This window comes from Mustela erminea, chromosome 6 (assembly GCF_009829155.1).
Source record: "Mustela erminea isolate mMusErm1 chromosome 6, mMusErm1.Pri, whole genome shotgun sequence".
In the NCBI taxonomy this organism is placed as follows: domain Eukaryota; kingdom Metazoa; phylum Chordata; class Mammalia; order Carnivora; family Mustelidae; genus Mustela; species Mustela erminea.
Genome location: NC_045619.1, coordinates 57753733 through 57769869, shown reverse-complemented (window position 1 = coordinate 57769869; position 16137 = coordinate 57753733). Strand labels below are relative to the sequence as shown.

General features: G+C 39.8%; 1 protein-coding gene and 1 long non-coding RNA gene across 3 annotated transcripts in view; one reads left to right on the top strand and one right to left on the bottom strand.

The window, feature by feature from the left end:
* Positions 1–10614, bottom strand: part of LOC116593328 — a 23762-nt gene extending 13148 nt beyond the window's left edge. For both annotated transcript variants that reach the window (XR_004286865.1, XR_004286864.1), the window contains exons 1-2: positions 10431–10614; positions 9235–9357 (exon numbers count right to left, since the gene is read on the bottom strand). This is a non-coding gene — a long non-coding RNA (uncharacterized LOC116593328). The remainder of the gene's footprint in view (positions 1–9234; positions 9358–10430) is intronic.
* The window catches only part of ERP27 (endoplasmic reticulum protein 27), a 23545-nt gene extending 7408 nt beyond the window's left edge, over positions 1–16137 (top strand). Inside the window, exons 4-7 of the mRNA XM_032347417.1 lie at positions 9503–9619; positions 13462–13587; positions 14881–15078; positions 15493–16137. Of these exons, the coding sequence (XP_032203308.1) occupies positions 9503–9619; positions 13462–13587; positions 14881–15078; positions 15493–15540 (489 nt within the window). The 3' untranslated portion in view covers positions 15541–16137. The remainder of the gene's footprint in view (positions 1–9502; positions 9620–13461; positions 13588–14880; positions 15079–15492) is intronic.

The window sequence follows — 16137 nt, the reverse complement described above, 5'->3', positions numbered from 1 at the left end:
CAAGTGAGGAAGAGAAACCGGTGCGGTTGCTTCCAATGTCTCTACTAGTTTTTCGATCTCTAATGGGTTCATTAGCCTGGCTTTCAGTATATTCTTTATAAAGGCCTGTTGATGACTTCCCAGGGCTGTTACAGGTCTTTAGCAACAGTTTTTTGTTTACCACTAGTGTCGGACCTATTCTGAATGAACTCCTGGGAACCCCGTGGATGAGATCATTGATGTACCATACCAAAACCAAACACACAGGCTCCTGCCCTATTCCATTGGCTTGGTCTGGGAGAGGTTCAACCTATGCCAAGCCAGCTTTTAGATAAACGTACCTTTCTCAGTTTACACTTTCAAAACTTTAGTCCGTATTCTAACAGAATTATTATTTAGGAGTTTCGGATTACTTTTTCTTTTTCTTTTCTTTTTTTCAAGGAACATCAACCAAAACTACTTTTTAAACTGGGAAATGTGAGCCTGTTGCGAGTATCTTCATCTTAAATGTACAGTCCCTTCTGTATGTTTTGTTTCTTTGTTTTTAAATTTTTTTTAAGATTTTATTTATTTATTTGACAGACAGAGATCACAAGTAGGCAGAAAGGCAGGCAGAGAGAGAGAGGAAGAGAAGCAGGCTTCCGCTGAGCAGAGAGCCCAATGTGGGGTTCCATCCCAGGACCCTGAGATCATGACCTGAGCCGAAGGCAGAGGCTTAACCCACTGAGCCACCCAGGCTCCCTGTTTCTTTGTTTTTAGTGCCTAACTTATGATAACATTTTGCTCGGTGTTTTTCAGTGTTCTACCATTTAATTCTCAGAAGAATCCGATGAAATAATTATTATTATTCCTACATTATCAGTAAGAACACTAAAGCTCCATATTCTGTATTCTCACAACTATGGAATAAACCGACGTCTGATTCATACCCAGCTTTGCTGTTTCCAAAACACTCCATTTCTATGATACTGTAGTGACTTTCTGAAGTACTTAAGCCTGACGAAAACCTTTCTTTTTACTCCTAGATTCTATCAGGCTCGTTCTCCAGCCTATTTATTTAAACCTTCTCCTAAACCATTTCTCTATCCCCTCCCAAGGAACTACTTAAACCCTAGGATTATTTCTCAGGATTTAATCTAGACACTACATATTTTGGCAAAGAAATCTCAGGATGTAGACAGAGAATTTTCAGTTGTAAGAACATATTTAGAGATAAGCTGAAATCACAATAAGTGGAAAAACAGTAAGACTGTAAAGAGATGACATGACTGGATGCTTTGAACTGTTAGAGCAGGGGCGCTTGGGTGGCTCAGTGGGTTGAGCCTCTGCCTTCGGTTCAGGTCGTGATCTGAGAGTCCTGGGATCGAGCCCCACATCGGGCTCTCTGCTTGGTGGGGATCCTGCTTCCTCCTCTCTCTCTGCCTGCCTCTCTGCCTACTTGTGATCCCTCTCTTTCAAATAAATAATTAAATACAATCTTTAAAAAAAAAGAAAGAAAGAAATGTTAGAGCAATACGAAGCCAGCAAATGCTATATTCTATATATATAATGCTAAATGCTATATATATCATCCTCCAGAAATAGTGCGGGCCAACTATATAAATGGGATCAGAAAGAATTTAAGTCAGTGAAACAATAATAAGTTGTGTATGACAACCTGTTGGGTGTGTATGACAGCTTGTCTTTTGTGAGTGTGACTACAGGTAGACCCTCTACCCTGACAGCACCCTCATTGTTGCCTCAATGGAGATGTAATCCTGGGTTGAATAAACCACGAGCCTGTTCTAAAATGGAATCTCAGATATTATTTGAATGTTTATCCTGCTTTGGGTTTCCTCAATCACCTCTATTTTAAGAAATATAATTAGCCTCACTCTGACCCAGTAGGATAGTAATGGAAACACAGTGAAGGCATTCTTTCATTCCTTGGACAGTTATGTGCTGGATTCCTATTATAAGAAATGCACCTTGCCAAACAAAGAGAATCAAAAGGAACTAGTGCATAAAAATAAGCTAATAAATGTAAGAAGTGAGATCTATCAAATTATTAAGTATTTTTTCTCAAATATATGTATTACCAAATATATGGTGAGCTAAGCAGTTTGTAAAAACAAATCCAGGAACATGAGGGTATTTGTCTCACAAATGATTTCTCAGTGCTATTCAAGACATTTAATACTATAACTGTGGTGTAAACTAAGATGACTTTAATACATTTATGAAAAACTGGGTACTTAATTAGAGAAATACATAGGAATTCAGAGGAATATTGCTGAAGTACCAATGAACAGGAAAAACTAATCTGTTGTAATGATACAATGTCTAAAACATAAAATAGCCCACTTCAAATACTCTTGGGAAGATTCAAAATTATATTTTAAGGTGGCAACCCCTCTGGTTTACTTTTTCTGTTTTTCTTCTGGTGCCTCTTTTCTTGGGGAGAGAAAGAATATGATATCTCAAGTAAAATTCTTTCCAAAAACTGGAAAAATATGTAAAAAAAAATTTTCCCCAGCTCTTGGTTTCAGGGTCGGATTTTCTGTCCACTGCATTATGCAAATAATTCCCTTTACAGAAGGGAGATTTCCTGTTCAAATGTTGTTTCCAGGAACCCTACACATGAATGTTCCAGAGTTTATTAGTTTAAGACATGGTGAACTAATCTGCCATGTTTCGTTAAAAGAAGCACTACAAACTGGAGAGACTTCAGAAGACTGGTTTTTATTAAAACACTTTGCTACTTAGAGAATGTTATCACCCCTTAATATCCTTGGCCTCCAATATTCTGCATTCCTGAAGTCCAGAAACACCTGGAGTAGCGGGCACTTCCTGTTCTCCCTGTTCTGGGAAATGGTGAGGGACTGCCTGGAAAAGAGCAGAGAGGGAGGGGCTCCTGGCCACAGCACAACTCCGTTAGCTGAGACGCGGCCACTAGGCCTGCAAGTTCCTAGACAAATAATCAGGAAGTATTTAGACACATGAAATATTAAAAAGGCCCCGGTTGGGATTGTAATAATGATGATTTTGACGTTTGCAATTAGCAAAGCCTTAAGTGTGAAGGATACATGCCAGCTGGCAAAGCAGCCGCAAAGGGACTGCTCATTCTCTTTCTCTCCTGACTGTTACTGACTTGAGGAGGAGGATGGGAGGGGAGGGGCTGGGCAGAGACGCCACTAGGAAGATTTTTCTCTTGTTTTGCTATTTCTGCCGCAAGCCTTCTGCTCAGAATTTTGTGAATATTAAAACAATTACATATACAAAGGGAGTTCACATTTTTTAAAAGATTTTATTTATTTATTTGACACAGAGAGAGAGAGAGATCACAAGTGGGCAAGCAGAGATAGAGGGGGAAGCAGGCTCCCTGCTGAGCAGAGAGCCCAATGCAGGGCTTGATCCCAGGACCCTGAGATGATGACCTGAGCCCAAGGCAGCGGCTTAACCCACTGAGCCATCCAGGCACCCCAGGAGTTCACATTTTAAAATATTCCATTGTTTTGATGATTTTTTTCAAAATTCTTTTGAAGTACGTTTTTTTGCACCTCAACATTTATTTGTTTTATAACTTTGAGTTGAGAAGAACAGTCATAAAGTAATTACTCTTTTTTAAATATTTTATTTATTTATTTGAGAGAGAGTGTGAGAGAGAGAGAGTACGACCAGGGTGAGGGGCAGAGGAAGAGGGAGAAGCAGACTCCCCGCTGAGCAGGGAGCCTGATGGGGGACTCCATCTCCGAACTCTGGGACAATAATCCGACCCAAAGGCAGAGGCTTAACTGACAGGTGCCCCAAAATAAAGTGATTAAATTGCTATTTGAGTGGGGGGTGCATGGGTGGTTCAGTTGGTTAAATGACTGCCTTCAGCTCCAGTCATGATCCAAGAGTCCCGGGATCAAGTCCTGCATAGGACTCCCAGCTTCTTGGGGAGTCTGTTTCTCCCTTTGACCTTCTCCCCTCTCAAATAATTTATTCACAAATGTATTTTAAGAGAATGACTGGGTATATCAAGAAGTAATATTGTTAACCATAGAGTGCATTGGGCTTCTTAAAGGTGCATATTGCTTGAACAAAAGAAGAGAAAAATAGGCAATGGGAATCATCTTGGGAATGATGATGATGAACAATATCAGATTCCTACAGTTTAGTGACTTCAATTTATCTATGCCTGAATTCCCTCCTACATAAACTATAATGAGACTTACCTCTGACTTTGTTGGGTAGATTGGGAGAAAGTATCTTGGGGCCAAAATGATGGTTCTAAGGGAAGATCAGACTGGGTAGGACCTATACTAGATAGCAGATCTAAGGGAAAGCAGTTGAGAGGTCCAAGTGTTGGTGGCCCAGTGATCTCAAACTATTTTAGGCAACAGAACCATTCAGGAGCTAACATTTGTAGGCATAGTTGCTATGGGTGATAGAAGCATTATCTTGTGCCTTTATGGGCCTGAGTAGATTGGAGGAGGGGAATGGAAAACTCTAGAACAATGATGGACAATATGAAGTCTTATGTTTTAATATATCCGAATGTGGTGGAAAGGTAGCTTTAAAATGCAAATATGGGATAATGGACTAGGTAACTAGGTAACCCTTCCACCAAAAGCAATTTATTTTAAAAGGTGGTGGGTGGGTTTGGAGAAATAGCAAAAGAGAGAGAAATGTCTAGAGTAAGATCTAGAAAAGATGAAAACCCAAAAAGAAAGTCCTGTATTGGGACTGTTTTTTGTCTGGGGGTCTTTTCCTACCAATTCTTGAAGCAATCAAGAGACTAAGAAGTTTATTCATTTTTTGAGATCTTCAAAGAGCCAGAAAAGTAAATGGTGAATTCCAGAGCCCAGAAATGGAAGTAGGAGGTAGATTTAGTAAAACACCCTTTGCCTCACTTTGGACCCTAGAGGGCAGTACCCTAAGGACAAGGATGTACCATAAGTAAATCAGCCCTCGCAGGGTCTGCAATGGATTTAAATCATCTCAGTCCCTGAAATTAGATTAAGATGACCATATATGAATATATAAATTATAAATACCCATACATACGTGCATATATGCAGACACACATATACCTCTACACATACATAATTATACATGTATCATGCATACAATCTACCCTTAGCCATGCCATAGTATAATAGCTGAAAGTCAAAGAAAAAGAGTAGGGTAAAAAGTCAAAGGGTAATACTAAATTTCACAGATAACTTCTCAGTGGAAAGAAAGGAATGCTACATAGAAAGAATTAAAGAATTATATCTTGCAAAAACTGAAAGAAAGTAACTGTCAACTTAGAATTCTACCTCCAGCAAAAATAGCCTTCAAAAATAAAGCTGGACTGATGATATTTTAAGCAACCAAACTGAAAGACTATGCCACCCAACAGATCTTACTCATACTAAAAGTCATTCTCTGGGCAGAGGGCAAAACATCCCCGATGGGAGCTCAAAAGTGCAGAAAGAAGTGACAAGAAACTGAAATATAAGAATGTGCATGAATGCAAATGTATACTGACTATATAACAATAACAATAACATCTTGTGAGATTTAGAATTAAAATGTGCTATAATAATGACCGGTAAGTCTTCAGTGTGGAATCAGGGAATGGAGTTGGAAGGAGGAAACCTGTATTAGAATGTTCTAATGTCTGCATTGTCCAAAAGGAGACAAAATTACCAGTTAAAGTTAGATTCGGATACCTAAAGAATGCATGTTGTATACTGTATGCTGGTGAACCTCAAGAGTGACTCTGGCATGTGTAACTTCTAAGCCAACGGAAGAAAAGAAGGAATAATATAAAGTGCTCAATCAATTCAAAGTAGTCCAGAAAGGAAAGAAAGTGGGATTTGGAACAGGCAGAACCAATAAGAAATGCTGATGGAATTAAATGTATGAGTAATTATATAAATATAATGCAATCAAAAGGCAAAGAAGACTAGATTAAAAAATACAACTCTGTGCTTTTTACAAAAGACAGTTCATTTTTAAACACAGGAACACATTTAAAATATCTAGTTAGTTTAAAATAAAGGGATAAACCCTTTGATCCAGCAAGTGCACTACTAGGTATTTACACAAAAGATGCAAAATTACAGACTCAAAGGGGTACATGCACCTCAATGTCTGTAGCAACATTATCAACAAGAGCCAAACTATGGAGTGAGCCCAAGCGTCCATGGACTGATAAATGGATAAGGAAGAGGTGGTATATATATATCACAATGTGCTATTACTCAGTCATCAAAAAGACTGAAATCTTGCCATTTGCAATGATGTGGTTAGAGCCCAAGTGTATTATACTAAGTGAAATAAGTCAGTCAGAGCAAGACAATACCATATAATTTCACTCATATGTGGAATGTAAGAAACAAGACAGATGAACATATGGGAAGGGGAGGAAGAGAGAAAGAGAAAGAGAGAGGGAGAGAGAGAAACAAACCATATGAGACTTTTAATCATAGAGAACAAACTGAGGGTTGATGGAGGGACATAGGTGGGAGATGGACTAAATGGATGATAGGGATTAAGAAGGGCATTTGGTTTTTGTTTTTTGTTTTTTTAAGATTTTATTTATTTTATTTGACAGAGAGAGAGATCACAAGTAGGCAGAGAGGCAGGCAAAGACAGAGGGGGAAGCAGGCTCCCTGCTGAGCAGAGGGCCCGATGCGGGGCTCGATCCCAGGACACTGAGATCATGACCTCAGCCGAAGGCAGCGGCTTAATCCACTGAGCCACCCAGGCGCCCCTAAGAAGGGCATTTGTGATGAGCCCTGGGGTATTAAATGTAAGTGATGAATCACTAAATTCTACTTCTGATATCCAATATTACACTGTATATTAACTAACTAGAATTTAAATAAAAAAATTTTTTAAAAGAAATTCCTACCTAAATTTTTTTTAAAAAGTGAAAGAATAGAGCTATAACATGCAAATATTTCCAAAAGAAAGCTGGTTTAACATATAAATGTCGGACAAAGTAGTCTTTCAGGCAACAAGAGATAAAGAACGATATTTTATAATGAAACATATATCAGTTTGGCCAGAAGATGTAACAATTCTAAATTTGCATTCATCTAATACATGGCCTGAGAATATGTAAGCAGAAACTGACAGAATTATTTTTTTAAATGGTTAAATTCACAATGAAAATGGGAGATTTTAATACTACTCTCTTGATAGAATAAACTAGCTAAACATATCAGTAAGAATACAGAAAATTTGAAGTACAAAATTAACCAAGTGAGCTGCTAGTATATACAGAATAGTGTATTTGAAAGCTGCAGAATATACATAATTTTAAGGACATTTATAACATATAAAGAAGTTGACAAATGATATAAGTAAAATGTAGAAATTAATAACAAGATTAAATTAAGAAACATACTTCTAAATAGCCAATAGTTTAGAGAAGTAAGAACAGGAATTGAAAAACATTTTGGACTGAATGATAAGAAATCGACACATAAAATTAATGGATGCATTTATAGCCCTGTAAGGGGGAAATGTGTAGATTTTAATGTACAGTTTAGAAAAGGAAAATGATAAAAATCAAGGCTCTAAGCATCCATTTTATAGTGAGAAAAATGAGTTCCAGGTGGATTTCCTATCCATTGTGAAAGATAAAATAGTAATGTTTCTGGGAGATAATATAAGGGAATATATTCATGACCCTGGTGCGGTCTAAGATTTTTAAATAAAACAAAACAAAAACACACACCAGCTATAAGGGAAGTGATTGATAGCTTCAACTACATTGAAACCACCTTCTGTTTATGAGCAATAACATAAATTCCCAGTGAGGAAAGATAATACAATATAGAAGCAACACAGGGCCCACATATAAAATATATTTTTAAAAAAATCTTCAAACCAGCAAGAAAAAGAGAGACACTCAATAGAAAAATAGGCAAGTGATTTGTATAGACACTTCATAAAAGAGAATATACAAGTGGTTACCCAGGGAAATACAATTAAAACCAAAATAAGAGACACCTGGGTGGCTCAGTCAGTTAAGTGTCTGCTTTTGGCTCAGGTCATGATCCCAAGAGTCCTAAGATCGAGCCCCAAATTGGGCTTCGTGTTCAGCCAGGAGTCTGCTTCTCCCTCTGTTTCTGCCCCTTCTCCCCACTCATGCTCTCTCTCTTGCTTGCTCTCTCTCTCTCAAATAAATAAATAAAATCTTTAAAAAACACACACAATAAGACACCACCCCATATTGACCAAGATGAATACAACTAGAAAAGCTGATTATAGCAAATGTTGGCAAGGTTGTGGAGCCATGGGAGCTTTCAAGCAATATAGGTGCAAGCATAAATTATTATCTACTTGAGAGAACAGTTTGGCATTTTTAGTTAGTTGAAAATACGAATGCGCTCTAATCAAAAATCCCAGTCCAAGGTGTGTGGTCAACAGATATTTACCATGAACAAGAGTGTTCACTGAAGAATTATTTCAATAATCAGAAACTGGAAACAGCCTAACTATCCATCAGTAGTAAATGAATAAATAAACATTGCATATTTATACAATGGGACACTATATAGAAAGGAAAATGAACGAATTTCAGATGCATGCAGGCACACGGATGACTCCTACTAAACAGAATGTTAAACAAAGAAATGAGGTACACATACCAAAAACACACTGTTTGTTTCCACTTACATAAACTTTAATAAAGAAAACTGAACCATAGGATCAAAAGATGCATCTTTAAGTGGCAAAGCTATAAAGGGAGGATTGAAAATGGTCCCCATTAAAGTCAAGAAATGGTCATGTTTGGCAAAAAAAAAAGAGAGATAGAGCAAGAGCAGATTATGGTTTAGAAGGGAAGACAGAGGGCCTCAGGGATTCTGGCAATATTCTATTTCTTTACCCAAATGGTGGTCCCACACTGTTTGCCCTATAATGATTTTTACAACCTGATTTTTTTTATATTTTCCATTTTGTGGAAATAATAATATATTTTTTTCTATATGTGTGTATTATTTCACATTAAAAGGATACATGCATACATACCTCTCTGCATACATACATAAAATCTGATTATGCAAGCGGATCCTCTTGCCTTCCGGTTAGACTTTAATCTATTTACCTCAGCTTCAACGCCAGAAGTTTACCCCAGCCTACCCCACTAAACTTGTCTCTCTCCTACTCACACTTAACATCTACTGTTACAGTCATAGCAAACTAACTGCAGCTTCCAGAACATGGCACCTTTCTGCCTTTTGCAAATACTTTTTTTTAATTTACAATTCCCTCCCCATCCTCACTCACCTGACTTTTCAAGAGTTGCTTCTTCCTGGAAGTTTTCTTCTCTTCCTGTAGGTGACATATGGGCCTGCAATTCCCCTGTGATGACATTTCTGTTCACTTCTTTGATTCCCACAGGACAGTGTTCTTTGAAAGCAGAGAATATTTCGTATGTACCTTTATGTCTTTTGAGCCTTAGTCAGTGCCTGATGTGTGGTAGATGGTCTAGAAATATTTACCAACGAATGAATAAAAACAACAGTGACAGTTTTATCCTTTCTGTGTTACCCAGGTGGATAATGAAAAACTGGATTTAGAGAGCAAAGACATTGAAAGCATTGATGCCACCAAATTAAGCCGTTTCATTGAGATCAACAGCCTCCACTTGGTGACAGAGTACAACCCTGTGGTAAGCAATAGCACTTGTCTCCAGACCCTTAAGTTCCTGTGTCACAGAGGGTACTTGTCTCCATAGTAGAGATCCCTTCCTCCAGGAGTTCTAATCCTTTGACCAGTAGCTGCCATTATTGTCGTTTATGTTGCTATCCTTACTACTACCCTTTATGCTTGACAGAGTTGTCCCTATTCAAAAAAGAAAGAAACGGGGTTAAAAAAAACTTTAATACCCATCAGGGGGTGCCTGGATGCTTCACTTGGTTGGATATCTGGGTCTTGGTTTCCGCTGAGGTTGTGACCTCATGGGTTATGGGATTGAGTCCCCCACATCTGGCTCTGAGCTCAGCATGTCTGCTGAGGATTCTCTCTCTCTCTCTGAGTCTGCTTGGGATTCTCTCTCCCTCCCACATGTGCTTTCTCTCTCTCTCTCTCTCTCAAATAAGCAAATAAGTCTTTTGGAAGGAAGGAAGGAAAGTAGGAAGGAAGGAAGGGCGGACCCTTAAATACCCATCAGACGACTAGTAAGAAAGAGAGCCAGAATGCAAAGTCAAGATGACCGATTCAAAAACGTCTGAGTTTTGCTGCCTGGGAGGGCTCACTAAAGGCAACTCATCCAAGCAATCCTCTAGACCACACTTTTCAACAAAATCGCAATCTCTGCTGAAGGTCCACGTTTTTCCAAAAGCATCCAAGACCAATACATTGGCAAAATACAATGAAAGTAAATTAATAGACAAAATATTAAAAAATAAGGCCCACTGATCACATATTTGGATGTCACAGCAATGTAACATTCTGTAAAAACTTGTAAAACCTTCCCCTACCTGCTAGCGGACCAGTAACTGACAGCTCCGGGCCTGGTACCTCCTGCGCATGCCTAGACCCTCCCCGCGGTGGGCTTTCTCTCTAGGTTTGTCCTCTTCCGGGGTTGCGCGCTGCGTGCAAACCGGGCCAAGGCGAGGATCCACCTGTTCTGATCATCTTCTGCTCCTCTACGCTCTACAGCCTCTACAGGTACTTTCTGTGCCCAGTGTTTTTCATTCCCTGGGGCAGATCGTAAAGTGATAGAATATTCATTTCTACTGGCTTCCTCAGTTCAGAAATGCTGTACGTTCTCTACTAATATGACTTGAGAATGCACGTCTTGAGTTCGAGAACTCCCAAAGCCATTTCACACCCACTTTCTCGTTTAATCTTCACGTTGCCATTTTGAGGTGGGAGAGAGAAAACGATTATGCCCGTTTTATAGAGGAGCACATTTAAGATCCAAGTGACGTGTCTGGGATCCCGTAGTAAGCAGGAAAGGCACCGTGGAAGGCAGGCAGTTTCGCTGATGCATTAGTTTCTATTGTCTATTTCCATTTTCCAGGAGAAGAAAACAGGGTTCCGAAAAGTGGCCTAACTTCCTCAGGGCCATATGACGAGCTGTTCAAGCTTCAGACACACCCTTTGCACTTGTCCCTGCTTTTTTTTAATGACTCGTCTGTCTGACTGAATCCTGTGGTTTTTCCTTTGCCCCACATAGCCTTCAATGGGAAACACCCCCTTTCCTGTTGACTAAATTTTTGTCCACCTCTCACACCACATTTGTCTTCATGGAGTGGTGACTCCATTTCCACTTTTGCTAAGATTCCAAACACATGCACCCCAGCGGTGTTGGCAGCAATAATCAAACAGTCATTTTTCTCCTAGACTGTCATCTTTCTCATGATTATGTCTGTAGAGGTCAAAATGCCTGGGTTTACGGCCCCAGGGTCCTGGAGTTCTGCACACAAATGAAGGTAGGGGCAAGGACTGGTCTTCCTGAGCTCTTAGGACTGGGCTGTCTCGTCTCTTACAAAATACTGACACTGTTTTTAAAATCCACATTAATAGTGAAGGCAAATCACATCAAGAAGAAATTAGGTAAGAATTTCTTTAGAGAAGCAAGTCCAACTTTTACTGTGACTTTTTCATTTCCCAAAAATGATATTTTTCTCATTTGGAGACCTGCCCCCACTACCATAGCTATTTCTTACCTGCTGATGATGCAGAGGTTTGCACAGTGACAATGATGAGGCAGAATTCATGACCTTGTATTAAGCTGCCTCTATGCTATTTTTTAAAAGATTTATTTATAAATTTGGTTGGGGGAGTGGGGCAGGGGCAGAGAGAGAGAGAGAGAGTCTTAAGCAGACACTGCACTAAGCATGGAGCCCAGTGCACGGCTTGATCCCACAATCCTGAGATCACAATGTGAGTTAAAACAAAGAGTCAAAAACTCAACTGACTGAGTCCCCCAGGCACCCCCACCCCCAGCTGTATACTCTGAATGCATACACTCAATACTTGGTTTCAGGGTGAAAAATTAGACTGTGTCTATTAAGATTAAATTACTCACTTCTGATTAAAAATTCAATATAATTTAATTTAAAATTTTAAAAAATTTTAAATTATTATATTAAATTAAAATTAAATGCCTTCTGCTAAGACAGCTATACCTTTTGACTCCTTAGCTTTGATTTCTTGAATTCCCAAAAATATCCTCTGTCTCTGCCATGGGAGGACAGATGCATACCTTACATTTTAGTAGCAGGACTTAGTAAAACAAGAGATGGCTGTTTAACATCTGGTCTCTCAAATTTACAATCTAAGAACTGGCTTTGAACTCCAGGAGAAACTTTGGGAAAGAACTCATTGAACCCTCCTTGCCTACAGGTTGGCCAATAGAGCTGGATCACTACAGAGCAGCGTGTAGCTTCCAGAAGCCAACCTAGCTGCTGCCTTTCCCATCACCCTGGAACTCTGCCTTGACAGTTCATTAATCTTCTGCACTCTCCCTCTTCCCCTACACATGCCAGTTTTACAGCAGCACTTTCTGCATTTAGGAGGGAGAAGTGGGGAGGGATGGGATTTGTTTAAAACAGAGACACATGAGACAAGCCAGTGCCATTGTTTCACGCTCTCTCCTCATCCTGGCTCCCCTTCATCACCAACAACTTCACAGGAAATCACCCTCTCTCATCAGCAAATAAAGGGACGATGCTTCTGGTCTCCTGAAGGGCTTATCTTTTTGCAAGGTTTGAGGTAGACAGCTTCCGGTGGAGTCGGTTTAGATGGGGTGTTGCAATGAGCTATATGCATAAGGCATATCCTGATGGTCGAGAGTCTGGACTCTGGAGCCAGACTGCCTGGTGTGACTCCCAGTCTGCCACTTACGTGACTGGGAGGGTTTGTGCCTCAGTTTCCTCATTGATAAACCTGAAACTCTGAACAGTAGAACAGTAAAAGTTGATTCTCTCCCACAGTTTCCATTGGTTAGCAATTTGGGAGTGGCTAGGTTAGGGGCTTCTGATCTTGAGGCTCCTGCCATCCTGGGTCAGAGAGGCAGTCATCTGCAGGTTTGACAGGAGCTAGGCGATCCACTTCCGGAGGCTGGTAAGTTAGAGCTGGCTGTCAGTGGGAGGTCTTAGCATTGTGCTGTCTGGGGCTCTTCGCAAGAGTGCTTGATGTCTCACACTGGGACTGGCTTTCCCCAGAGTGCGTTACAGAAGAGAGAATAAGCAGAATAAGGCGGAAGCTCCTACATCACCTATGACTTAACCTTGGAAGTCACGCGCCATCGTGTCTGTAATATCCCTGTGGTTATTCCGCTCAACCTTATCCAGCTTGAGCAGTAGGGAGCTACACAGTGGCATGAGAGCCAGAGGCTGAGACCTTCTGATGGCCAAGTTGGAGGCCAGTTACCATTTGTGTTATGGGTGGACAGCTCTCATTCATATTTCTGCCTACTTATTTACTGGGTTGCTACTTATGTGTGTGTTTTTTTTTCTCTTTGTCTCTTTCATTCTACTATAATACACTTCAATTTGCCAGACAGCAGTTGGTCTATTTAATAGCATGATCCAGATTCATCTTCTACTGATGATGAACAAGGCCTCCCCAGAGTATGAAGAAAGTCTGCACAGATACCAGAAGGCAGCCAAGCTCTTCCAGGGAAAGGTAAGTCTGAGATGGGAGATACCCTTCTAAGTACTCAGTACCAGGACAGAGGACACTGAAAAGGGGAAGATGGGTCCAGGGAAATTAGGTAAATGAGGAAAGTGAGTATGCTTAAGAGATAACAAAGTAAGAATGGGGACATAATGAATCACACTACTCTGATTTAAAATTAAGGGTCGGGGGGTGGGAGGTGGGGGTACCAGGTGGTGGGTATTATAGAGGGCACGGATTGCGTGGAGCACTGGGTGTGGTGAAAAAATAATGATACTGTTATGCTGAAAATAAATAAATAAAATAAATAAAATAATAAAACAAAATTAAGGGTCTGTTTTATATTGTTAAAGACCTATATAACCATATTTTCCCTTGGTGGGAAGTCTACATTTTTTTCCTGCATTGAGAAGTGGAGAGAAAAATAGATCCTGCATTGAGAAGTGGAGAGAAAAATAGAGATCTGAAAATAAAAATCCCCTATTGGCCACAATGTATTTATTCTTTGCCATAATCTCTTAAAGTTTTAGACTCAGGACTTATTTCTCAGGTAAAGCACCTATCACGTACCCGGTGTCTACTAGATATCCAATAAGTTTTATTTAGTTCTGCTCCTTCTCTACCTTGTATAGCTCTATTTGGTATCACTGAAATAATAAACCTTCGACCGCCTCAAAGCCACTTCATTAAACTGGAACTTTTCAATGTTGACAAGTGTCTGGTAGTAACATAAACTGGCTTTCAGGTGACTGTTTCTCTAACACGGGAAGTTTTCAGTGTTTCTGACTGTAAATGATCTTCTAACAACATTCTAAAGGTTTCTATTTGGGGTAGAAGGTTTGATTTAATTATGTTAAATAGTTGACAGTTATCAGGCATTTACCAAATGCTGAAAACCGTGCTGGACATATTAAATGGATCCTCTCCTTTAATCTCCCCCAACAAAAGCCTGTTTTGCCAGTGAGAATACTGAGTCTCAGAGAGGCTGAGTAACGTGCCAAAGTCACAACAGCTAGAGAGTACCAGAAGCGAAATTTAAAATGCATTATCTGCTTCCAACCATTAGGCTATACTTGCATATTTAGCTAATCACTAAAGCTGTTTCCAGTTCTGTGTTCTTAAAATTAAATCAAAGGGATAAAATACCAAAGCAGAGAAACTCATTAAAGAAGAAGAAACTCATTAAATTATAGGGCACAGACCACAAGTTCAATCAGTGTAAACAGCAACAATTATGAGGTGTCTCTTTCTCCTCTGGACCTCAGATTTTTTTTTTCCCCTTTCAAACCTCTCCAACTGCAGATTCTTTTTATTCTGGTGGACAGTGGTGTGAAGGCCAATGGGAAGGTGATCTCATTTTTCAAACTAAATGAGTCTCAACTGCCCGCTTTGGCAATTTACCGGACTCTGGATGAGGCGTGGGATACACTGGCCATTACAGAACTTTCTGTGGAGCGTGTGCAAAACTTTTGTGATGGATTTCTCAAAGGGAAACGTCTGGTAAGTAGAGACTTCAGGTACAGCAAGCTGAGTTTTCCTCTCTGTGTCCTCTTATTTCCTGTTAAGTAAAAAGTCTTTGAGCTTTACTGGTTTTGATTAAGAGCAACAGTACATGGGGATATACGGCGGAGAGGACCGGGATGCTTGCCAGGGTAGAGTCATGAGAACAGAACTACACATGCGTCTTTGAAAACATCTCGCATATTCGAAGGAGCTAAATGTGGGGTTTTACCATTCTGTTGACATTATTAATGGGAAACAACCCAAATTCCTATATACTAGAGTTCATGAGATAAAAATTAAGGATGGATTTAGGGCTTCCAGGAGTCATTAAATAGCTCAGTTTGCTAACCTCGGAGCTCAAAACCAAGCGTAGGTTCCAAATCTAAGTAACAATGTCCTGATGTTTTTCAGAGAGAAAATCATGCATCAGAAGAAAAGACTCCAAAGGTGGAACTCTGATCTCTCCCTGATAGTTCTGCATACTACCAAGTATTTACATGAAATTAAAAAAAAAAGGCAACTCGAACCTCAGAAACAAGAAACGACAGGATCGCCAAGCCTTATACACACACATATGCACACACAGAGCTCTCTGGGTTTTTGTTTTTCCTTAAAATCTCATTTATCTCCTTATCCTTTCTTTTAAATTGTCTACACTCTCTCACTACCCATCCCGTCTTCGTCTACACATTCACATTGTGTAGTCCCATACGCCGCAGCACACACCACTGAATGGCACCTTTAACAGACCTCCTGTGATACCTCTTTGAATGGGAGACATTTCTGGAGAAGGTTTTTCTGATTTGTCACTTCCTATTGAATCTGCACAATGCACCAGTCTTACATGCACCATAGATTCTGTCCTTTTATGGATAGTAATGGGTAGAAAACTCTCTTCCTAAGCACATGTCCCTTTCTAACTCAGGGCCAGGAACAAAAGGACAGTTTTAAACACCTTTCTGGAATTGTCTTTTTGCCAGAGTCAAATGATGTTTCCAAGTCTCCGAACTCAGCAGAAACAGGCTATGTAAAAAAAACCCTATGCTTGTTTAGCGT